Below are 25,592 nucleotides of genomic sequence, written 5' to 3'. Positions count from 1 at the left end.
TGGCCTTAAACAGATGTTCAATGACAACAGTAGTAATATTCATCCACCCATGGGCTCTAAGAGCTAATGGGTTCATCACAAGGTGACTATAAATACTGTCTTGGCCAGGGCAGTCCCTTTATTGAGCCCTATCCCAGCCATCCTGACTTACTTTTGCAAAGTGGTTATTTGTTCTGTTTGCTCTTGCCAATATGGAACAAATGCTACTTTTGTCAAAAAATGCAGGGGTCATTAGTGGAGAGGACACTGCCTCAGTGTGGAGGCAAGGCCATGATGGGAAACCAGCAGGGCTTGACTGAGCAGCCATTCCAGAGCCAGCCTTTGGGAAATACAGTCACACTTTCCAGTATGTGCATTGCTGCTCACACAAGCCCTGACTGCCCCACACCTGGGGAAGTGGGATTAGGTATATGGATTTGGCTAGCCCCACGCCTGTGGAGGAGGACGAGGCCCAGCCCCACACAATGTCCTTTTTGTGTTTGGGAGATATGGTAACTTTAATTCACCATCTTATTTTAGATAGATAGCTAGATAGATAGATAGACTCATGAGCTGGTGCACCAGATGTATGATGAATGCATAGTCCATACCATGTATAGTCTATATAATTATTCCTTACTTCATTAAGATTAAAAGTCTTGTTGTGGTATCTGATTATATATGCATTTTGATCCAGAGTTTATTTTCTTGATAAAAGTATGAAGTGGCATTCTGAGATCAAAATATGAGGGTTTATTCTAAAATCAAAACACAAAACTATGGGAGCACACCTCCAATTGCAGTATGTTGACTGGAGTTGGAGTCAAGCACTATGTACAGAAATGAGAATAAAATTCTCATACTAGAAGAATGCATAGAGAAAATTATATACAACTTTAATACAAATGTAGCCCTATTCACTGTTGTAAATACCAGTGCATGAACCATCTTGACATTCCTTAAAGTGCAGGTACAGTATAACACGTGTATATAGAATATACTTAATAATTTAAAGTAAAGTAACTGAAAACTATCCAAACACTTTGGCTGTGTCTACACTACCAAGTTCGTTTGAAAGATTTTTCCAAAGAAGAGGCTCTTTCAAAAGATCCCACAAAGCACCTATGCATAAAACGCCCTTTTTCGATCCAAAGTCGAAAGAACAAGGCTCTTTCTGGATCATTAGGCCACATCTACACTACAGTGGCCTTCTGAAAGATGATCTTCCGGAAGATAGTCTTCCGGAAGATCACATCTATACACATGCACACACACACACAAAAAAAAAAGGATTAAAATCGCAATTTGATCTTTAAAAGAGAGCGTCCACACAGCCCCTGGTTTTTTTCAAAATAATGGGCCATGGATCAAAACATCAAGCACCATGAGGACAGCTCTTTTGAAAAAAGGGCACACAGAGCATCTACATGCTTTTTTCTGAAATAATGATCAAGAAAAGTTTCAGGAATAGCTTTCTATTGCATGCAAACCTTACATAAGGTGCTTTGCTTTTTTAACTTCAGAGATAGATTGTATAACATTTTAAAAATCGCCTGTTTGTAAGAAGGACCTAAATTCCAGGTCCAAATATGTATGTGAACATGAGTGACTTTTGAAAATAAGACTTAGATTCCTAGGCCACTTACGTAGTTTTGAAACTTGTATCCCTTTATGTCTTTTCATGTTTTAATATTTATAACTTCTGATTTCTTAATTCAGAGTAACTCTAGGATATTTTTGCAGTGTTGTTGTAACCACATTGGTTCCAAGGTAGGTGAGATGATATGGTTTATTGGGCTAACTTTTGTTGGTGAAAAAGACAAGCTTTTGACCTACACAGAGCTTTTCTTCAGATTTCTTTAGTCTATTTTGTAAATTTGAAGAAATGATAGAACTGCTTTAGCTAAGTTAACAGTTTCTGGGTGTCTTTACATGAAATGAGGCCATGTCTTAGATATTGGCTTCCAATTTCTGTTAATCATACTTTTAGCATGAAATAATGTGATATCACTGAATGCTAACGGTACAAATCTGATTGTAAGTGTTCCTCTAACTGTGCATTTTAGGTACCGTTGTACAGAAAGTGGAATATTCCAAAAGTGCCCACAACCCTTACTTTCCCAATCATTAAGGTCTTCTTTGAGTGTACATGAGAAATAAGGTATCTTTATCCCATTATGTCCACACATGCAGCTTTGCAGAGTCTCCCTTCACCATCTAGATCTAACAATGTGATTTAGTGACAGAACTTATTCTAGACAACGCTTAGCTCTTGGAAAGTAAAGGAAGACTGACAAAAATAAATAAATAAATAAATACTACAACCACTAGTACAAAAAAAACCCCAAAACTGACTGGGGAGCCCTAAATTGGGTCCCTCCAGATCAGAATCAAAGCACATTGACAGTCTAGTTCTGGAAAACATGTCCTTCCTCTGGTGTGTACAATTTATATTCTGGATAAAAAACAAAGATGAAATTCTAGTACTGTCAAAGTAAATCTCTTTAATAAGCAGTAAAGTCAATTTTAAAGTAAAATATGAAATAGAAAACAAGAAAATAATACCCTAACTACAGCTTTCCCATCACTGTTAGGAAAGGTAGGTGTATGTACTGGCATTAGAGAATGTGGGACTGACTAAGGAGTCATTCTCATGGCCAGTGACCTTGCACACCAGTAACATCAGAAGCTTTGCTTATCTCCAGGAGGATGGGTAAGACATCAATGCTGTTATCTTCTAAACCAAACTAAACAAAATACCCCAACACTGATTGGTCCATAATGGGAGTGTGTTTAGATTGAGCCAAATCATGCAGACCCTCATTCAGAGCCAGATATGTCTGCTGAAGCTCTGTGCCTGAAGGGTCCTTCCTTGTGTGGATGTTGCACCTCTGATGGGAAGAAAAGGATTAATACCTCCGTGGTAATATTCTTCACTTTTCTTGGGAGCCCACAGAAGATGCTTGCTAGAGTCTAGATCTGTGCAGAGAAGAAGCAGGGACTACTTCTGAAGTGCAGAAGTGCCAGGTGGTGTCATATGGGAGACAAATATTGTCCCCAGATTGTTCACACAGAGATTCACACAGGCCTCCGTTACTGCTGAGCACTCTATTACTTAATTTACTATGATTATTTATTTATTTATTTATTTATTGTGCCATGTGAAGAAACACCCCTTTCTGGTGCTCTCAAGAGAAGCCATGAGAAGAGTCCCTGCCACCTTGTTTCCCATGGAACCTCAGTGCTATGGAGTAGAAGTGAGGATTGTCACTCTAGAGATTTTACTCTAGCCTCTTTCAGAATAAAAGCTCGCTTTGAAGTTATGGGAATTTTTATTAACAAGACCTAAGGGTAATTTTGTAACAAAAAAAAAAAAAACAGTAGAAAGAGAATGTACTGCAAAATGTTGCCATGTAAATAAGTACACATCCTGCCATCTAGTGACAAGAAAAAAAAATGTACTGACCAGCCGTGTGTGATTAAAACACACACATTTCTCAGATAAATCCCACGCCCAAACTTGCAAATGCTGAACTCTGCACTACTATACTTATGGCTGAATCTGGATAAGGAGGCACAGAAGATGGAAATAAGTACAAACCTTTTCAACGCTTCTTGCAGCTTGAGATAAACTGAACCTACTGAAATAAATAGAGCTTTTTGAATCTGTAGATATTCGTTTTATATCTGTTCATATCCATGGACCATGTTTTGCAGATTGTAGATCAGATGCTGATATGATTTTTGTATCCATGGAGGCCTCTAAAAATAAATGAGTTATTCTGCTGGAAAGTTCATGCTTTTCATACTACCTCCTTGCACATTTCTCAGATTCCATTTGAGAAGTTTGCAGTTATTTTGTGCACCTTCTGAGTACACCCATATATAAGTTGGATATTAAGATGCTTGTGCAGAGAATTCGGAGAAAGGTTTTGTAGTAATTTAGTATATGTAAGACCCTGGCACCAAGCATTTAGCCTTCAGACCACACCAAAGGGGAAATTGTAATTGCATTTATTTAAATGGTAGGATTGTGAAGAAATAACATAAGGACAGCACGATACACTGGAGGCTACAATCAAATGCCGTGGCCAAAGAAACAAAATGACAGCTTGCCTTTGAGAGTCAAGGGCCCCTTATTTGTTAGGTGGTGATCACTTCCTGAGATTTGGAACACACCTATTATCCTCATTTGAGTTCAGTGAGAGTTGAGGATGCCTTGGTGCCTCACAGGATCAAGTCCTAAAAGAGTATTATTAAAGTTCTCTGTATAATTTTTCGAGTTCAGCAGATTCTTCCTACTAGAACCACAGCAAATATGTCGAGTAATGCCACATTTTTTTTGTTATGCCGTTGTGAGCTGTACCTTGAACAAAACCACATATCATGCAGAGAGTAGCACACAGATAACAATGAGAAATACATCTGTATTTTAGGGTTCTAATGACGTAGTGGAAATCATGAGCTCAAACTACAAGTGATTTGTTATGCTAGCCGAGCTTCAAGATATATGTATAGACTGCTTGCAAAACTGCCTAAGCAGCTCAGGCGTAAAGTCTACTTGGTTGTCCTATACCTTAACTTTGAGGATAGAAAAAAATCTCATTATATATTATACACCAGTCAGACGGCAAACATTAACCATTGGTGAGTAGAATTTTTGCAAAGCCTTTATCTAGTTCTGTATTGCAGTTTTCCTTCTTTGAATTTTCATACTATTAACCAATGTTTTCTTCTTTGTTCCTACAGACAGCCCATGGCACCTCTCCTATAAATGCCTACACTGATGTCAAACTTTTAGCTTCTCACCTTAAAAATGAAATAAAAAGATTACTAAATAGGAATAAAAGTTCCCATAACATATCATGAAAACTGAACATGACACTGCCGAGGCTGCAGATAAACCAAGTTAAAGTTAACACCCACTTCTGAAGATTTCCCACTTTCAAAAGCTACTACTATTACTACTACTTAACCCTTGTACTCCATATGGAGCATGTTAAAATTTTTCACTATAAAAAGACATGGGACCATGTTACCACACTTTGGAATTTGGATTTGATGTGAGCTAATTCCTGGCCTTTTTATTTGTAATTGAAATGACATCACATTTCTAGGAGGTATTTAAATTTTAATAAACATGAAAAGCCTAATGCTAGCAGTGAGATATACTTGCAGAACAGCTATTCCATTAAAAACTTTACAACAGGAGCCTGGAGCATGTTATGCTATGTTATGGAATAGGGTTTAGTAGTTGTGAGCCATGAGTTTATACATATACGCTTCCTGACCAGCAAATGGTACATTTACAGTTTCCAACAAATGAAATTTCTTCTCCTGTGTGTGTAGAACATGGAGGTGTTTTCATCAGGGGTTGGTTCCACACGCAACATGGAAATATATTACCATTACAGTGCAAACATCAAAGGTGTTTTTCGGTGGTTCATACATCATGATTTTAGTTCAAAGCCAACCGAAGTCAGTAGAACAATTCTCAATAATTTCAGTGGGTTGTGAAAAATGCAACATATTTGACCTCTTGGATGAAAGAAGGCATTGTGTTTGATTCAAAGCACCTGTTTAATGTAGTATTTTAATTCATATCAATACTTTTTGATGTATGATAATAGCAGGGCAGGATGTCTCCATAACAACTGAGAACATTAGGAGATATATCCAGTTGAAAAGCTGAAAAGCTAGTCAGAAACTTGTATTCCCAGCAATTCATGTCTTCACTATGTGGAAGATTGATCTGGTCAGGGTTGATCTTCCTGGGTTTGATTTCACGTGCCTAGTAGGGACATGCAAGATTCAATCATCTGGGGTTGAGAGCCGACTCCTATACTCCTCAAGATCGTGAGGAGTAAGGGAGGTCAGCCAGGTAAATCAATTGTAGATAATCTGATTCTAGCTATGTAATTGCTGTAGGTAGAACTGCATATCTACAACCAACTTTATGTCTAGTGTAGACCTGGCCTGAATTAGAGGGGATTCCTTCCCCCTCAGCAACAAGATATAACTAACTACGGGAAGTGTATGTATAATTCCCTTGCTCAGAAATGCAATTAAGAGCACAGGACCATATTGCAGCATTCTGTATTGAACCATCTTGACCTATAACTGTAGGGTATCCCTGTGCCAGATAATATCTAACAACGTGATACTACTCTATTACCATTTCCATTTCCCCACAGACAGCTCCCTCAAATTAAAATGAAATTTGGAAATATTTTAAGAACACAGAGGCTATGTCTACACTGCAAAACTAACTTCAAAGTAGAGCGTCTACACCTACCCTGCTTCAAAGTTAAACTTCAAAGTAGGACACTGCTCCGCTCCCAGGATTGGAGTAAGGACTTTGAAGTTGGGAAAATGTGTCTAGACTCTCTGCTGGCTACTTTGATTTAATTCCTAACTTTGAAGTTAACTTCGAAGTAAGTTCCTACTGTAGACTCAGCCAGAAAGTGCTAGAAGTTATATACTTATGCTTTTACTTTCCCACAAGCTATTGGAGGGGAAAAAGATGTTCAGTTTTTAAATTACAAATTTAGATGGCAACTGGAAATAAAGGAAAACATTTTATCTTATCATTTGTTTTGTTCTTCCAGGGGAACTTTTGGCTATTATTCTGCCTTTTAAGTTCTCATTGATGCCTGTGCAATACATTTCCTGCTACCATATGTTGTTCATGTGTTGTATTTGCTTAAGTACCTCAATGAAATATGTAAAATAGGTGGATTACTTAACCCCAAGACAAGATATATGCAGAAAATATTAGTTACCAGGGACCAACTAAATGTGACTGGCACTGTATAAATGTACAACATACTGTGGATAGATTCATTAAATATGTGCTTTAAAGATTATCAAAACTGGCAAAGTACGTTGATCTGTAAATGGAAAAGAAAGGTGGGTAAGTAAAAGAGAGAGGTTTGGATAAAATTCGATGACTCTTGTCAGTATAATGTATTTTTGTTCTCTGTTGCCGTTCCTGGCCATGAAAGCATAGCATGTCTAACATGAAAGAAGTTATACCAGTGTAATGCTGTTGTGAGAAAGGCAAGAGTGAAGCCTGTTCTTCTTCAAGCTCTCCTGTCTCTTCATTAATCCTGCTTAAATGCTGATCAATAACTCTCAGAGGTGCTGAGAAATTCTTACAATTCTGAATGGTGCTCAGTACTTTGCAGGCCTGAGGCCAATGCACTGCCATTTCCCATGCCTCTGGAATGTCTTCTTCTCACAAAGGATACCCATTGTTGTGCTCATTAGTTCCTTGAAAGATAGGTAAAGCAGCATTCTGCAAGAATAGTCCCAGGAGCATTGAATACAAGCAGGTGGTGCCCAAGAAATAAATTCTCTCCAGCTAATCTGCACATCATAAGTGCTCTGTTTGCCCTGCCCTTAGAAGTAGATGACAGCTATCCAGCAGATCATCTGCCACTAAGTCTCTGCTATTTATTTCAGTTTAAATGGACAGCCAGACTGCATCTCACTAAATTGCTTTAATAAAGATTTCAATGTTAAACTTTATATTAAAAAAATACAAAAATGACAAAGTGAGTTATAAAGGTGACCATCCAAAAGGAAAAAAAATAGTAAACATGCGGGGAGGGAATTAAAATAGATTAAATAATTTAACTGCCTGTATTAAATGTTTCTAGGTTTTATCATATCATATATAATTAATAAAATATTTATTGATTATTTTTTTATAATATTCTCTTTAGAATGTGAAATATGCTGTTGTTTTCAAAAGAATAGTTACGTTTTTAATTTTTAAAAAAGCTAATAAAAGAACGTTTACAGAGACTAATACTCATTTTGACATGCTGTCTTGACAATCATTAGAAAATGTAAAAAGAATCCTCTGCTTCTTGAAATTGTATGTTTGTGACTTTTTAATATTTTCTTGACACTAAAAAGTAAGTTATGGTATGAGAATGAGATTGTGTTTTTAAAATTATATTAAAATGTTTTATAACAGCATTTATCATTTCACAACAGACATTAACTCTGTGAAAGCCTCACCCACACCTTTTTTTCAGGCAGGTATTACCATCTCCCCTTTTTTACAGATGAGTAAACTTAAGTTCCATTTTCTCTCTCTCTGCGAATAACCTGCCTTCAGAGAAGCAACTCTGAATTTTTAAACTTCCACCGATTCTTGCATACTCTCACATCTCAGTAGAGAGATTGCCTTCTTGCCTCATGGATCACCTTTGGATGCCCATAACTCCCAACCCACATTCAGTTTGAGTGCAGAGCAGCTGAGAACTGAAGGTTTTTCTGTACGTTTGTGAGGAAAAGAGGAAAATATGTTCCAAAGGTAGAAATCCACTTTATGTGGCACATGCAAATAGAGAGAGCACTGGACTGTGAGATGAACAGATTTGTTCAAGGCCAGAGAGGAAACTGTTGGCAGAGCTGGGATTAAAAATCAAGACCTTTGGCTTCAGCGTTGAAGCTCATTTGATCCCACTGATGTTATGCAGATTTTCCTTTGAATAAACACAGAGATCTGTTTAGAAATGGATGGCAAGTTATAGCATTGGACCTCAGGTAAGTATACACTGCAGCTGGGAGCATGATTCCAAGCCAGGTAGGTAGACACTCCAACTGGAGCAGACCTAGTGCATATCTGTCTACCACAACAAGGTAGCACTGTGGATGTTGCAACAGGAATGGCTGCATAGGCTAGCTGTCTGAACACAAGCCTACCTGGGTCCCTGTGGGTCCATGGTCATATGGCTAGCCTATGCTGCAGTGTCCACACTGTTCTTTTGGTTGTGCTAGCTCGAACGGCACAGGCATGCATCTGTTTACCTGTGCTAGGAGGCACACTGCCAACTGCAATGTAGACATACCCATATTGTCTTTACAGCTGGGTGTTTTCCAAAATAATGAAGGTAACAAATACTACTGTTGTTGAATTCAGGCTGCATAATAGGCAGTTTATGGCCAATTTATTATGTGGCATTGGTACCATTCTCATGGAAGGCTGCTTGCCAGTCCATCAGACTGAAAGGATGAGTAGAGGAGTGGGAGCTCTCTGTTTGAGGAACTGGGTTCTGTCACAGAACAGCAACAATTAAAAATGTGATAATTTTCTGGTGTGGTTTGCACTGATTTACAATGTTACAAAAGTATAATGTGTACATTTGAATAATTGTTTTTGTCTTGTAACATACATCTGATTTACAGTATGAGATTAAATGTTTTCATTGTTTCTGACAATAAAGCCATGTTTACTCTGCAAACATGAATTTATGTACAGTTTCTAAAAGATCAGTGTAGCAAAGAAGCTGGTAACTGCTATAATCATTTGAATTTTAGCAGCAATGTCCAGGCATGTTTAGGAACATATTGCATGAGACAGTATGTACCTTTGAGAAATGTCTACACACAAGCTTTCATAAACCTTTATTCTGTCTTTAGAATTTGGAATGATGGGAGATCATACAATTAAAAGTCAGCGACCTCGATCTGTTCATGAGAAAAGGGTCCCTCAGGAACAAGCTGATGCTGCTAAATTTATGGCACAAACTGGTAATACATTAGTTACATTTTTCTATTTACTGTTGTTAATTTTAGCAAAGCCACTGCATGTTCCATAATCTTTTTCTGCATATCTGTCAGTTTTCTAAGCTGATATTTTTGAACCATTTATTTATTTATTTATTTATTCCACCAGTTAAAGTCCATAAATAAAGTAGCTGAGAAAACTAGGTAGAACATATAAAAACATGCACTGTGAATGTGGATACTGAATGATTTAGTGTGAACAAGAGTTTCTTTAATAATTTAAGCAAGTTTACACAGGAAAGTCATAGGCCAGTTTAGAGATTAGCAATAGTTTGCAATGACCACATATGAACATTTAAATAAATGTCAAGGAAGTGCTTTAGAATTTAATAAAAATAGAACAACTGAAAACTAATCCCTGCTTTGGGCATTCGTCATATTAATTAATTGTTAGGAGAATTTGATGTGCCTGTATTTCAGCACTTAGCCTCACATAATGCTGGTTATCTAGATTCCAGATTCGTAACTGCTACATGTATAAATAGGTATGAATGTGATTTGCAAATTATCTAACCGTTTTATGTCTAAGACATATTTTCCAAAATTATTTTAGCAACTGTAGTTTCTTTGGATAAAGATACCAAAATATTACATAAAGAATGTACAACCAGCTCTTGCCTCTAAAAAGGGAGCATTTACCAACTTTTACCACACAATGCAATCAGTGGATCAAATCCAGCTCCCTTTCATGTCAACAGATAGGCAGCCATAGATTCAAGTGAAGGATGGATCAGGTCCTAAGATACTAAAGTTCTTTCAGTTTATAAGGTAATGACAATATATCTGAGATACTACTGTGTTGTAAAAATTGGTATATGCTAACTCTTTATGATGTTCACTTTACTTCATTCAGAAAATTATTGCATCAGAAACTTGTGCCACATAAGCATTGTATGGATTTGAAACAATCTATTCTGTGTTTCATAGATACTAGCCAGGAAGATTGCATCTTTCCTACATAATGCTTCCGGTTTTATGTTTATTTTAGTAAATGAGCTATAATTGCTTTTAGTTAAGCTTCATGATCGCTTTCTTAAATGTCGAGTGCTTTACACTTTTAACAGATTTACATAAGTCATACAGTAAGTAATGTGAAAATAAATGTATAAAACAATTAGAGATTTGTTTTTATAAAGATTTTAGAAGACAAAGAGTTCTGCCATCCCATCAATACGTGGGACTGCTTTTATGCATAAAAGCAATCAAAAATACTGGAAGATGTCTGCAGTTATATGTTGGACAGAAATGGAACAAATTATAACGGAAGTTCCTCAGTTTTTATACATTTACGGTGAAGGCACAATGAGAGTTTATTACTTATATAATAAGTTGAGACTGATGATGCCAGTTGCTTGTTACATAGAATAATCCTTGTGATTAATGCTTCTCTTGACTTCTTCTAATTACCCTAAAATTACGAGAATCTGTTTTAGCTTTTATAGAAACTAACTGTAAACGTGTTACACAACACTATCTAAACATCCATTTGGAGTGCATTTATTGTGGTTTTTAGAGAAATGTATTTCAAATGTATAACCAATACCATCTACTCTGGAAATACTGTGACAGTGGAGTAAAAGAAGGAAGGTCAGAATTATACAGTTTCAAGTTCCTGTTTTAAAAGCGTGTGTGTGTGTGTGTGTGTGTATGTAAGCATAAACACATGCAGAGCATATCAATTCACATGTTTAATTTTAAGAACATATCATTTGTATAGGGCAGCTTATTTTCAATAATACTGTGTTCTCTTTTTGAACAATGTTACTAATTTTCATCTCTTCATCTTAGTTTAAATTGTAATGCTTATTTCATCTTTCCCGTGTAATGTATTCATTTTCTTGTGATGAAACTAAAGTGACATCTTCTTATACAGAAGCACAGAAATTTTTAAAGATACTTCATAGATTTATCCATACTGTAAGAAAACTAGTGGAGTTTTGAAAATGAAAACCATATACATTTCCTTTGGTTTACATAATTTCTTGTCGCGATTGTGTGATTATTTTCTTTATGCAACGAAGAATATTTAAAAATAACTATAGTAAAATGGTAACCCAACCTTTGTCATGCATTGAAAAGGAGAAGAGAAAGCAGAAATACAAACTGCATTCTAGAAAATGCCTATTGGTCAGGAAATAAGTATGAGAAATACTTAATACTGTTTTTAAATGAATGGATCCAATTCCTTTGACACCACAAGAGTTGGGTTAGGCCTAACATAGATCAGGCCACACGTGAAAAAAGTGTTTACATGTGTATCTAGTAATTCTACCTGGAAGTACAAAATAAAAATATCATATAAATAAATTCATAATGTAATTATCCTATATTTGTTGTTTCTGTGTTCCTGAAATTATCCTTAGGTATTAGATTTAGAATGTACAATTGCAGGTAAGTGTTACAGAGACTAATGAGACATTCCAGGAAGAATGTCTTCCTACCGTTCTTGAAACTGGGGAAACCCAGAGATTATTTTCTTGTTCCCACTTCACGTGATATCATAGATAGGTCTAAAGTAACAGCTAAAGACTGCATTGAGCATATTGTTTTGTAGTATACAGAAAAGAAACAGAAAATAAACAAACAGGAAATTCAATCTTAAATTAAGCATACAGCCAAGGCCTGCACTTAAGCAAACACAAACCAAAAAATAAAACACCCTTTAGTCTGTATTTGATAATATCTATAAAACACGTATTTTATTAGCAATTGAATCATTTGCCTTCACCCTATGAAAATATTACCAAGTAAGTCAAATTCCTTTGAAAAAAATCCCAGTAAAAATAACATGATTGTATGAAAGGAATAGAATATTTTGTGAGACACATCTGTTCTTTAACATCTGTACTTTATTTTTCTTAATCTCATAATCTCAAAAAATATTGCCATTCCTTGTGCATGACATGTAACATCATTTCCTAGGACTTCAATCCAACAACTACTTAAGCATATAATAAACTTTGAACATCTGAGCGGTCCCATTGCCTTCAATGGGGCTACTCACATAATTATATTCAGTACGTGCATAAGTGGTTTATAGATTGGGGTGTAAACATACTGTTATATGGTACATAGATTCTTCAAGGCTTTCTGTGGATAATTTTCATCTCAGTACCAAACTACTACTTTTGTTCATTACATTATGAAGGTTAAAAACAACTTTTCCCAGTTTAAGTTATCCAGTTTAATTTTTTAATTCTGCATTCTGCATTTTAATAGCAGTGCACTGTCACCAGGTCTGTGTGGGATAATGGGTAATTTGCATTCAGAATACAAGACTGTTTTACATAATGAGGAACAAATTGAGAAGCATTGCTTTGACTTTTTGTACTGTTTGACCTTTCATTTAAGCCACTTTTACAAAGACAAAGTCAAGTGTCAAAGTTGTAGGAAAAGAAAGTAAAATGAAAGATTTGCCTGGAATAGAAGTGCATATGCTACTATAATAATTGCTTTTACTACACTTTTTACTACATTTTTCACAGGTACTAGAGTATATATTGTATAATACTAACTACAACAATTACTGGTTGCTTTTAGAGTATTCATACCTACTACATAACTTCCCTGATCTCATGCCTAGTCATGTAACAGGCTAATCAAAATCATAAATGACACAAAAGAGAAATTATTAAACAATAAACATGTTTAATTTTCTACTTGGTCAATGTATCAACTGAGTTAATGCTTGAAAGATTCACATGTTGTGAGCTTTCACACCTTAATAAACCTTAAACTAATGTCCTTGCTCATAGATGTTATTGGCAGCGTAAGTTTATGAAAAGCTTGAGGATTTGTATTTTTTACTTTTAAAGAGTCCTGACTTGATACCAATTAAGTGGCACATTGTGTTTTTCATGGTTACTGTAAAGCTTGGAATGTCCTTTGGATTCCATTTAATAGATTAGTAGAGACTATGGAAAATGTCATGTGCTTATTTTGTGAATAGGATGGAGCAGGCCAGATGACCTGCTGCAAGAGCAGTTTCTATCTGACATTTAAAATATTACTCTAGAAAGGCCAGGTCTACAGTGCTGTGGAAGACTGACCCACTCAGGGTTGATCTTCTGGGGTTTTGTTTCATGCATACACAAAATGGCTCTTTCCAGGGCCAAAGTTGACCCTGGAACTCATTGCAAACAGCAAGGATCAAGGCAGGTTGATGGGATAAATGCTCCCACCAATCTTCTTCCATGTAAACAGACATTAAAGTTGACCACTAATAAATCAATTTTATCTATGAAATTGGCAGAGCTAAAATTGAGTTATCAGCAGCCAACTGCTGTGTCTACTATAGACATAGCCAAAGACTCAACCAGAGTCTTCCTGGCTGCAGAGTTTTCTGTAACTGATACTGTGAGCAAAATATCTTGGAAGAAAAGATGGAGGTACAGGGAAGCAAACATTATTTTAATTTTTTAATAATTATTTCAAGATAAAAGATCATGAATTACATTGATTTTAAATGCAAGTTCTGGTTTGTTTCAGAAGGGATTTAGATCTAAAATCAATGGCCTGATGAGGCCCGTTGCATTATATTTTTCAATGACTGTAATGGATCTAGGTAAACACAATTCTGTGAATTTTTACACAGATTGTTTGATGAATTTGCTTCAGCTAGGTTCATACACTTTCAGACTGTGTCTACACTTGCCCACAACTTCAAAGTGGGCATGTTAATCAGAGTGATGGGAGATAACTAATGAACTGCTGCGGTGAATGCACAGCACTTCATTAGGCTAATTCTCCCCAGCGGCAACTTCAAAGAATCAAACTTCGATGTAGCTGTGGGCACTTTGAAGTGCCTTTACTCCTCACGTATACCAGCACTTCAAAGTTTGACGCTTCAAAGTTGCCGTGAATTATCCTGATGAAGTGCTGTGTATTCACCGCATTTGCACTGGGGGCAAGTGTAGACAAGACTTCTGTGTTTTCCTAGAAAGAATTTCTTGAAATGAAGAGTTTCAGACACACAAGTGGAAAGTGCATTTTAAACATCCTTGTGCAAGTAGTCATGCCAGAAGACCTGCAAACAACAGGTCAGGGAACAGACATAATGTCACTAACAATAAACTGTCTTTGCTCAAATAGCAAAAATTCAGAAATCACAAATGATTTTGTCCCCTATGCTCATATTGTGTAGTACCATGGGCTAAGAAATCCTACCCATTTCAGTCTGATTGCTCAAAGCATAAGGTAATACATGTTATGAGTAAGAGTGGCGAAATCTTGCTTTTGGTGTATAAAATAAAGAAGACATCAGATAATTTTAAGTAACAAAGACATTTGAGGATATTGACATCTTTTTCACATATTCTGTGAGCAAAAATAAAAGATATATAAGTTGGCTATGTTGTTCACTATAAATTATATAAATTGTGACACAATGACACCATTGAAAAGAGCAATAATTACTATTTGCAGTAACAGTGCCTACCTCAGATAAACAATTTAGTTCATCCCCATATCAAAGACTAGTAAAATAGCATGATGGTGAAATGTTAAATCAAAGTTCTTAGCCCACCATTCAAATAATAGGGGTGTAGCTGCAGTAAAGTCCTGAAAAATACCCATTTTTTGTGAGCAAAAGGAGAGGATCTGGAATCATCTCTCACATGCCACTCTCACCCGCACCCAAAGGATACATAATAATTTGTTTTGTTTTGTTTTTAAAGTTTGACTCTGCTGTCATCATTCCTTAAACTATTACCTAGTCTTCATTTTGGAATGATAAACATAATCACATGAAGTAAACCATTCTTGGGTATGAACAACTAGACTTCTCTGTTGTTTTACTTTCCTGAGGGAATTGTTGTTTCTGGAATGTTGAAACACGGTACAGGTTGAATCCCTCTAATCTGGCACTCTTTTGTCCAGCAACATCTGTAGTCTGGCATGATTTTAGTTAGCCAAATATCCACTTATAGGTGTGGCCAAGTTTCCTGTGGTCACATAAAGATTTCCTACAGCCACCGATCCTGGCTTTCAGTATTCTGTGCTGTTGTTTAGCTGTAATTTACCCTTACATGTCTTTTAAGAGCCCAATATGCAGTGGAAGTGTTGATCATGCTGCTAGATAATATTGACTTCCCATGGTTCAGTACATTCTCTTTTTTAGCACTAGTCAGCTCCAGAGGGTGCTGGATTATAGAGGTTCAACCTACAGTTCTAAGTTCAGTATAAATGATGCCAGCTGGTCAAAAGGTGTTTTGTTTTTTTTTCCTTCAGCCTCTAAGTGTGTCTGTTTTATATTGAGTGCACATTTTTCAAGGTACTTGCTTTCCATGAACTTTTAAGTTTATTTTTGTTTGCTTTATTTGTCTTTGAATTATACCTGCATGCCATAATAAACTTTGGCATACAAAAAATTATTAATACTTATGACCATGTTCATGTTTGCTTGTTGTCTTGAATACAGGTGAATCTGGTGTTGAAGAGTGGGCCCAGTGGAGCACATGTTCAGTTACTTGTGGGCAAGGGTCGCAGGTGCGAACCAGAACTTGTGTATCACCTTACGGGACACACTGCAGCGGCCCATTAAGAGAATCAAGGGTTTGCAATAACACTGCCCTCTGTCCAGGTAGTGTTAGCAGCCAATCGATAAAATTGTGGATGTTATTGAACTGTATAATGCTAAGAATTTCAAACTATACCTTTTGTCTTTAAACATTAATTGTATAGTAACACTTTAATTAGAATGGTAATTGTAATTCTTATTAATCTGTGAACTCTTTTTTGTAAGTGATTTACTGTTTTGGAGCAATCAAGGAACTGAAGACCAATACTTTTTTCCTATCAAATCCAGATTTTTAAAAAATCCTTGTTTCATCCTTATTTGCTCTTTCGGTTTTCTGTATTCTAAACAAAGGGGGCAGGAGGAAGGCATAATACTTGTACGTGCATGATACATGTACTTTTAGGGGAAGAAATCCCACTCACTAACACCATGTAAAAGCTGTTTGGGTCAGCAGTGGTGGTGAAATTCAAATATGATCTGATACTGCAATTGTTTGCTCATTTAGTTATCAATGGTCTAAATGACGAGGGAGGTGAGGTCCCCTTTTAGACTTCCTATAAATTCTTCTGTCAAGGAGGTGTAAGATTAGCCCATGAGAAAAGAAAAAAGAAAAGGATGTCTATTCAGTAAGCCCCCCTGCCTCCATGAGTATACAACAGCAGTCTTGTGGCCACCTGGAGAGAGGCCTTATGCCGCCACTATAATTCTGAGCTTCCTGTAATTGTACTCATGCTCAATTGGCTGCCGCTGCCTTTAGGGTCTGCTATGAGGGCTCGGGTGCAGCAGAAAAAGAGGAGAGCCTTTGACTATATTACTGTTCCTATGAAGTCTCTGCAGTTAGAGAGTGATGTGCTTCTCTCCAGGTGCATGTATTCTCTAACCATCCTGCAGCACAGGGCCCCAGGACTACAGTCTGTCTTCAAATTATGAGGAAAGGCAACTGATTCTTCACTTGCAAGTAGGGAGGTGGGATAGAGTCAGGCACACAGCATATCAGGGCCCTGCTTACCTGAGTAACAGTTTGTAGACTCAGTCTCCTACAGTTACCTTGTGTTACAGAACTTATCTTTTATCCTTCTAGAAAGGACATGCCAATGGTGGTTATCACTATACAATTTGTATATCAGCTTCTAAAACATTTTGGGAACTCTTGAGGTGAAAAGCTTTATAAAAGTAACAGAACAGCTTTTACAGTAAACAACTGATTTACTGAATACTATTGCCAACCTCTGATAATTATACACTATGATCCTAGATGGAAAATCCCATATGAATTGTCTAATGTTGTATGGTGTAGGAACCCCAGAGAAAGACTTGAATGCACCATTCAGTGTGGCAAGGGCCCCTCTTTTCCTCACCAGTCCTTGTCGGTAGTCAGGTTAGCAGTTATATTCTGAGGCAGGAGCCTACCTACTCTCTCTGGTCTCCTGTCTGTCTGTCTGTCCTCTCACCCTCTACCACTCCCTTCTTTCTTTCTTTCTTTCTTTTTCTTTTTTTCTCTCTCTCTCATCCACAGTTTAACTGCGGAATCTTTTAAAAGGCCTCCCACATGCCTTAAATGGACCTCTAAGTGGATGCAGCTGGTCCTCATCTGCCTGGGCTAGTTTGCTGCCAGCTGCTCCTATTGCTCCTGCAACAATCCACCTCTCATTGGCAAGGGAGCTGAGCCTTCTCTCCCTTTTGGGCTGCTTTCCGTCCTGCTGAAGCAGCCCTCTGGCCTGATCCTGTCACAGTGTCTACACAAGAATGGTCATTATTTACAGGAGAAATCAAGATACCTCCTTTAAATCAAAAAGGGCATGAATGTTGTATAAGAATTTCTCTTGATTTAAAAACAGCAAAATGTGAAGGAAATAATAACTAACTAAAAAAAATAACATCCACTTAGAGAGTTCCTTTTGAACTGTGAACATGCAAAACACATAACCCAGAGCTCAGATTTCTGTCCACTATTATAGTCCTTCAAAACCAAATCTTCCTCATTTTAAAACCAAATGAAACAACCTATCATTTTAACCCTGTGTTGCAAAAGTCAAGTAATTTATCATCCAAGTGAACAAAAATAAAGTCTTAAAAACATTATTTCAACACACTGTAAAGAGATATACACACCAGATGCTCACCTAACTCCAAATCATTCTCCTGAGTAGCCAAGGCTTCACACTTCTTCCTTGAGCAAATAAACTCCATCTTCTAGGAATGGTTTCATTATTGAGATTTCTTATATTAAGATATTCCTGGAAGATAATTGTTTCCAGCTGTCACTGACTATCCAGTGCAGAGAAGGGATGCAGAATAATTTTCCCATTTCTCAAATATTTTCAAGAGTTTGAATATTCTTGGGTTAAAAAGTCAACAATATTTCAGGTAGGTCAAAATGTTACATTTCAATTTTCTCTCCCTCTCCCACTTTTAACCTTTTTTTTTCTAGACTAGTTTTCATAATTTTTTCAAAGGAGTACTTCTGAAAACTTACTCAACATGGTCAAAGCCCTGCACCTATTGCTCCACTGACTCCAGTGATGCTCCACAAAGCTATCAGAGTTTTGCTGAAAATAGCAGTCTGCAGAATCAGAACCTTAAACCTTTACATTTTCTGAAAATAACTCCTGAAATGTTCAGATGTCCATACCATTATTAGCCTTTTTAAATACCCTCTGTCCTCAGTATATTGGCTGTCTGAGGATTACCTCTGGATAAGCAAGAGAAAAACAAACACTTTATTGCACGTTATGGGCCAGCTAAAGATAGGGGGACAGAGGCAACAAAGTAAACACTGATTTGTATATACATGTACTGACTTGGGTGTTCTTTTGTTCATTCCAAGCAGTTAGTGAAACCTACCATTTATAGCAAAATTTTGCATCCCAATAAATACTATCCCGATAAATACTAAATACTACCCAACTAACAGCTACTCTGCTGCAAGATTGCTCTGATTATAATAGATGTAGTCTTCTGGTCATATAATCTGGGATTGCACAGTCTCAGGGCAATAGTTACAATAAAGGCCATAATGTTCCCTCATAAGAAATGTTGCCAGTCCTCAAATCCTTCTAGCAGCAAGAGGTCTCCCCCGGCATCCCCAACATACACATCCCCTGACCTTGCCAGCTATCCCATGGCTCTTCTGTCTTCTCCTCCCCCATGCATGTACCAGGCTTGGCCTGATATCGCCAGACAATTTAAAAATCCCTGGGGGTTCCTATCACCACCACCAGAAGTGCAGGGGTGCGGGGGAGAGGGTTTGGGGCTGTTACCGCCGCCCCACTGCCGGCATATTCCTGTGGCCAAAGGAAGTGTGTGCAGACCCATCCTGTCCATAGGAGGGTTTGGGATGGCCATCCTAAGCCCCAGCGTTTGTGGGGCTCCCCATGATAGCTGACCCAACCCAACCATCCTATGGATGTGATGGGCCCCAAATTCAGGTTAGGCTTCTGGGGAGAGTGGGGCTGGCAACAGGGGTCCTCCTCCGCTCTCCTGCCTGTCTCACTGAAGCAGCATGTACTGCTGGGAAGTGGAACAATGCAGAAGCCTGCTTTCACTCTACCACCATTTTCCCAGTCAGCCTTGTTGCTCCACTTCTCCTTGGCTCTTGCCACCATGGTGAATGCAGGGTGTGGGGTCCAACCCTGCTACTCCTTGCCAGGCTCCCTCTGTAATCCCCAAGGCCACATTTCTTGAGAGTGCTTGTGGGAGGGGGTGCAAAGGCATGGAAGATGCCAGATGAGGGCTTGGAAGAGGCAGAGTTAGTAAGGTAGGCAGGATGCGGGCTTGGCAGAAGGTGCACATACTTCCCCCACACACCCCTAGGACACAGAGATCTATGCTAGCAGGGGTGGGTCCCTGAGTTAGAGTGACTGTGGTGTGGTGTTTTGCTTCAGGTTGGCAGGTTGTCTGTGGGCAAGAACTCGTCTGATCCCCCACTTTCACAGGCCTTGGGAGCCACACCAGTCCTTACCCACAGACAACCTGCCAACCTGAAGCAAATCCTAACCAGCAACTATACGCCACACCACAGTCACTCTAACTCAGGGACCCATCCATGCAACAAACCTCGTTCCCAGCTCTGCCCATATATCTACACCAGCAACACTGTTACAGGACCTAACCAGATCAGCCACACCATCGTGGGTTCATTCAGCTGCACATCTATCAATATAATTTATGCCATCATGTGCCAGCAATGCCCCTCTGCTATATACATTGGACAAACTGGACATTCTCTACGTAAAAGAATAAACGCACACAAATCAGATATCAGAAATGACAATATACAAAAACCCATAGGAGAGCACTTCAATCTCCCAGGCCACACAGTAGCAGACTTAAAAGTAGCTATCCTACAGCAAAGAAATTTCAAGACCAGACTCCAAAGAGAAATTTCTGAGCTACAATTCATCTGCAAATTTGAAGCCCTCAGCTCAGGCTTAAACAAAGACTGTGAATGTCTGGCTAAATACAAAAGCAGCTTCCCCTCCCTTGGTGTTCACACCTCCAGATCAACTGCTGATAGTAAGCCTCACCCTTGCTGACTGAGCTAACCTTGTTATCCCCACCCTTGCTCTGGCTTATTTATACCTGGCCCTGCAGATTTCCAAGACCAGCACCTGATGAAGTGAGTCTGTGCTCACGAAAGCTCATGCTCAAAACTTTTCTGTTAGTCTATAAGGTGCCGCCAGGACCCTTTGTTGCTGTTACAGATCCAGACTAACACGGCTACCCCTCTGATATTGTAAGATGGTGCACCAAGCCATAGAATGGTTCCTTAACATTGTCATTCTACCTAGTAGCAAAGCCATTTGTCCAATGATTTTTGTGTTTTTTTCCCTCTGTTGTATATTATTTCTGTTTATTCTTAGCATTGAAACAACACCTTCAACTATGGAATAGTTACTCCTGCTGTTGAAAAAAAATTACTAATGAATTTATGAAGTGACTATTTATTAATTATTTCTAAATTTAATAAGTTATCACCAATAGATATTGATCAGAGGGTAGGATAATTGTAGTTAGCTCTCCAGGCATCTTTGTATCCAGAATCCAGCCAAAACAATGTATCTGATGCCAAGTGGTGGGCATATATGGCTCAGCTAATCACTCCTTGATAGCTTACTCTTTGGTTGGAGCTAGTTTGCCTCAGGACCTAGTTCTGAAGTGGTATAGACTAACTTAATCTTGTTGGATGGTTAATAACAAAGCTGAGTTTCAGTATTTCCATAGAATCCTTCAGCAGGTTCATATTGGTGTCTATTTCTCCTTCTATTGTTAGTACCAATGGGAAGACCAGTAGACTCATTATTGCTCTGTTCCCAAATGTAGGTGGGCCACTAACATATTTAGGAGGAATCTGATCAAAACTTACGTTTGGGATTTCCATACCTGTAGACTGATGGGCCAGAAAAAGCACATGGCCATTCTGCGCTATCAGACACTGTCAATCTGGCTGTCAGGGATACTATTTCTTGGGAAGCAGTAAAGTAGCACTTTAAAGACTAACAAAATAATTTATTAGGTGAGCTTTCGTGGGTTAAAAGAGAGTTTAGCAGCAGACTTCAAACTGTCTTAGACAAAGAGTTAATGGGCACAAAACATACATAAAAACACTCCTGATCCACAAAACCTGTCAGCCGACATTTTAATGGAGTGGGCCATTCTGTTAATGACTTTGCGTCTCACTCAAGAGGAATTTTCACACACCTTTGGAAAGAGAGGCTGCTGAACTCTTTTTTATATTCAATTCGACACATTAACATGTAGTTTGAACCGGGATGCGAATATTCTGGGTCATTATGGGGCTCTTTTGCAAACTTGGCTTAATCTAATTCTTGACTCCCCGCTCCCCTGCCCCTCTACTCTCTGATTTGCTCACCTTGATAATTTTTTTTCTGATTTGTCAACCTTTCTGTTTTCTTATTCTTACTGGGAGCAAGTCTGTTCATCTTTTTTACACAAATATTCTCAAAGAGTTGGGACTGCTTGTATGCAGTGTAGAAAATTGGACCAAAGTTAATTTTTCTTTAGATACTGGAGTATAGCAGCACTACAGAGTGTCATCAGGAGTATCCTAAATAATAAAATAATGTGCAGGTGCAGAGCTACACTTAGCCGACTCAGCTGTGACCACAGCACTCTCTGCTGTTGTCACTTACTGCACAATATTTCTCTCTACTCCCAGTGCCATACACATTTACCCACATTGATGAGGGCTGTACATATTTTTCTGCACTATTTCCATAAATACATTATCTCCATGATATTGAGAGCTTAGCGCTATCATTTTGCCTTTCTGTAACTTTATCATAGGCATTCAACAACCTTCATACTCAAGCCTTCACTTGGGAGAAAGATAAAATCAAAGAGGCAGAAAGACAAGAGGATGTCTAGGCAGGAGAGAAAGTAGAGTCTATCCAGTGGCCTGACAAGAACTCTGTAGATAAGGCATGTAGAGGGCAAAAAAAAAAAAAAAACAACCAAACAAAAATGGGGAGTGATCTGCAGCCAATTAAAGTCAAGATTTTCAAAAGTAAATATGGATTTTGGGTACACAACTTGTCTTCATAAACAGGCATGATCTAGAGAAAGTCGGCACTCAACACTGTCTGAAATTCATGTGTCTTATCATGTCTAAAGTTGGATGTCCAAAATCTCTTGTCACTTTTGAAAATGTTTGCCTAATTTTCAGACACAGCACTCTTATTTCATTATATGACAACATTAAGTCTCGTGTCGCTGAACACCTTTGGCCAAATTATCTTTTCGTCTTTTAACACAGTGTACATGAAAGTACCAGAAGGGCCAACAAAAACTCCCAAAATCTCTTGGAAGGAGGGTAATTAGGATAGTCTAATACTTCCCCTCCAACATTGCAGCAGCTGTTTAGTGTGAACACTGTGGGTTTGTACTTAAGCATGTTTCAAGCCAGTAGATGGTAGGACTAGGGAGTAGCCACTCTGAATGAAATATTTTCTCAGCCAAGCCATGGGGAAATACCCACATAAATTGTCATTAACCCTGTCAGTAATTAGTTCTGTGAGTTTCTGTCTGAAGTTTTAACCTCTATCAGAGTGAAAATAAGGGAAGTCACTGGCAGCCTGTTTCTAACATGTTTCAGAGGAATAATTTGATAGTGATTATTAAACAATACTCTTTGATATTTACATTTAACAAGAACTACCAGATAATATTCCCAAAATAAGCAGTTTTTCCCTTAATAATTAATTAATGATTCTGACAAGCCTTGCTGCCCGTGTTTATGACAAAAATATGTTTGCAGCAACTTGAACATCCTTTTTCATATTCAATAATAAATTTCATAATAGAAACTGTATTGAAGAAAATATTAAACTCCTCTCTGGGCCAGATCCCCAGCTGGTATGAACTGACATATCTTTCTGTCCTTTAAGCTTTCATCACATTTTAGCTGGGTTCTTTGTACTTTTTGAATGGTGTTAAGAAATGGAAAATGTAAATGAAAACTCAGAATGCATTTCCTGCATATAAAGTTTATTAGACATTAGAAATTCCATTGTGGAGGGGAGGGGACATTTAAAATTGATGTGGGCAATGATGATGATGATATATAATAAACTGAAACCTGTTTTGCTTATTGTGATAGAATTAGGTGTGCTTTTGCTATTGTTTTGGCTCCTGAGTCAGACTCTGAACCATGAGGAAATTATTTTTGGGTCATGGTTTGGTTAAAGTGTTAAATTGCTAGACCAGTTTTGTAGGATTTTTGGAAAAAAATGCTTGTGCAATATCTTCAGAGGACAGCTGGTGGGAATTCTGAAATTTTACAATTAAATGCATGGAGGGAATTTACAACATTCTGATATCATCAGATTGAAAGCTATCAAGCCTATACACAATCCCTAATACTATTCTGTATCCTGACCAGAATAGCATCCTTTTGGCTCATATCTACTTAATACCAAGAGCTTTCCCATTTAATATCTTTGCAATGTGCTTTAAATTTACCATTTATTCTTGACTTGACCTGAAAGAATTGGCTTCATATGTTTTGTATTTTTCAAAATGATCATTTCAACTTGAACCTCTTGTTCAGCTATAACTGCGCTAAATGAAATTATTCCCTTGTTGTTGTTCTGAACAGCTCTCTGGAACCTGAACTGACAAATTGGTTTCTCATGTTCTTCTGGTCAAAAGAATTTTGATCCTTAGAGTTAAGGCTGGATTTAATATGCATTCCACTGCCAGTGAAAAAGTGCTTTAAATGCAATGGTTGAGTCATAACATTGCTCTTTGAACAGTGCCTGTTGAAGGCAGACGAAACATAAAGGCTTAGGCAGAAATATATTTATCAGCTTATTAATTTTCAGTAGCTTTAGATTTCATCATTTAACTAAGAGTCAAGGTTAATCAAGGTTTTCAAGATTAGTAGATTAAAATCGATCAGTTTAACATTCACTGAAAATTCTCCTATTTTTCTGCTAATGCAGTGCATATTGATGTAATATTTATAAGAGAAAATTAATGAAGCTAACAATGTGAAACATGGGGTGTGAAACAATAATGGTATTTTGCAGATCTTATGTATGAAAGCAAGAAGCTTTCAGCTATTCAGGGGATTCATGGTGATATAAACATGTAAACTATCTGCTTCCATGAAGCTGGATATTTCTTGTCAGAAATTGTATTCTCTGAAGTTACTTACAAAAATTTCCATCTCAATTTATCTTCTAAAAAGACAACTTGCTGTATTTCTAAGAGAATGAAATTCAAGTTTTTCTTTTACAGAATTCCCATTGACCTTCATATTATATTGTGATTATGTCCCAAAGGTCAAGTCTAGTCTCCGTGCCACTGAGTGTCACATGATGGTGGAACCCACTGTGCTTTAGACTCACAAGACCACAAAGGCTTTGAGAAAATGTGTTGGGCATGGACATGCAATGCCCAGACAGAAAAGATGTTCTCTATGGGCAATCCTCAAGGGAAAGCGGTGATAAAACAAGAGCATGTGTCCTGCTGATCATCAGCTCAATGCCCTAGATGCCTTGGGATTGTAGTACACCACTCTATTTCCCCACACACTCCTGGGCCTTTTATAGGGGTTTCCCTGAAGAGACAACAGGAGTGTCTGACACACTATGCTTCCTGCTTAGGATGGGTGCTAGGGCCTTTGAGTTTGTCCTAAATGTTCTTAGCTTAACTAGAATGTAACTAAAACATTCTTTGAAAGATTTCTTTCTTTAAAGAGGTTATTTCCCTAGAACTGAGTTTACAGAATTGTGTTAATTATTTATAACATGCTTTTCTCATCTGTAAATTTGACTCAGATTTTTCTTGAAAAGGAAACGCAATATAAGGCTATAGAGGCTAAGGAAAGGCATATGTCAGTTTCTTTTACATTGAAAAGAACAGGGGAGAATGCATACTATAACATTCCTTGTTTGTTTTGTGAAGTCATTGCTTATATATATATATATATATATATATATATATATATATATAAAATCTGATAATAATAATATATAAATCTGATTATATG

General features: G+C 37.6%; 1 protein-coding gene across 1 annotated transcript in view; it reads left to right on the top strand.

The window, feature by feature from the left end:
* ADGRB3 (adhesion G protein-coupled receptor B3) overlaps nucleotides 1-25,592 on the top strand; it is a 704,839-nt gene that overhangs the window by 275,133 nt on the left and 404,114 nt on the right. Inside the window, exons 2-3 of the mRNA XM_074988878.1 lie at nucleotides 9,415-9,525; nucleotides 15,980-16,141. Of these exons, the coding sequence (XP_074844979.1) occupies nucleotides 9,423-9,525; nucleotides 15,980-16,141 (265 nt within the window). The 5' untranslated portion in view covers nucleotides 9,415-9,422. The remainder of the gene's footprint in view (nucleotides 1-9,414; nucleotides 9,526-15,979; nucleotides 16,142-25,592) is intronic.

This window comes from Carettochelys insculpta, chromosome 3 (genome assembly GCF_033958435.1).
Source record: "Carettochelys insculpta isolate YL-2023 chromosome 3, ASM3395843v1, whole genome shotgun sequence".
Lineage (NCBI taxonomy): Eukaryota > Metazoa > Chordata > Testudines > Carettochelyidae > Carettochelys > Carettochelys insculpta.
The sequence above is the reverse complement of the archived record's forward strand: the minus strand, read 5'-3'. Positions and strand labels throughout refer to the sequence as shown.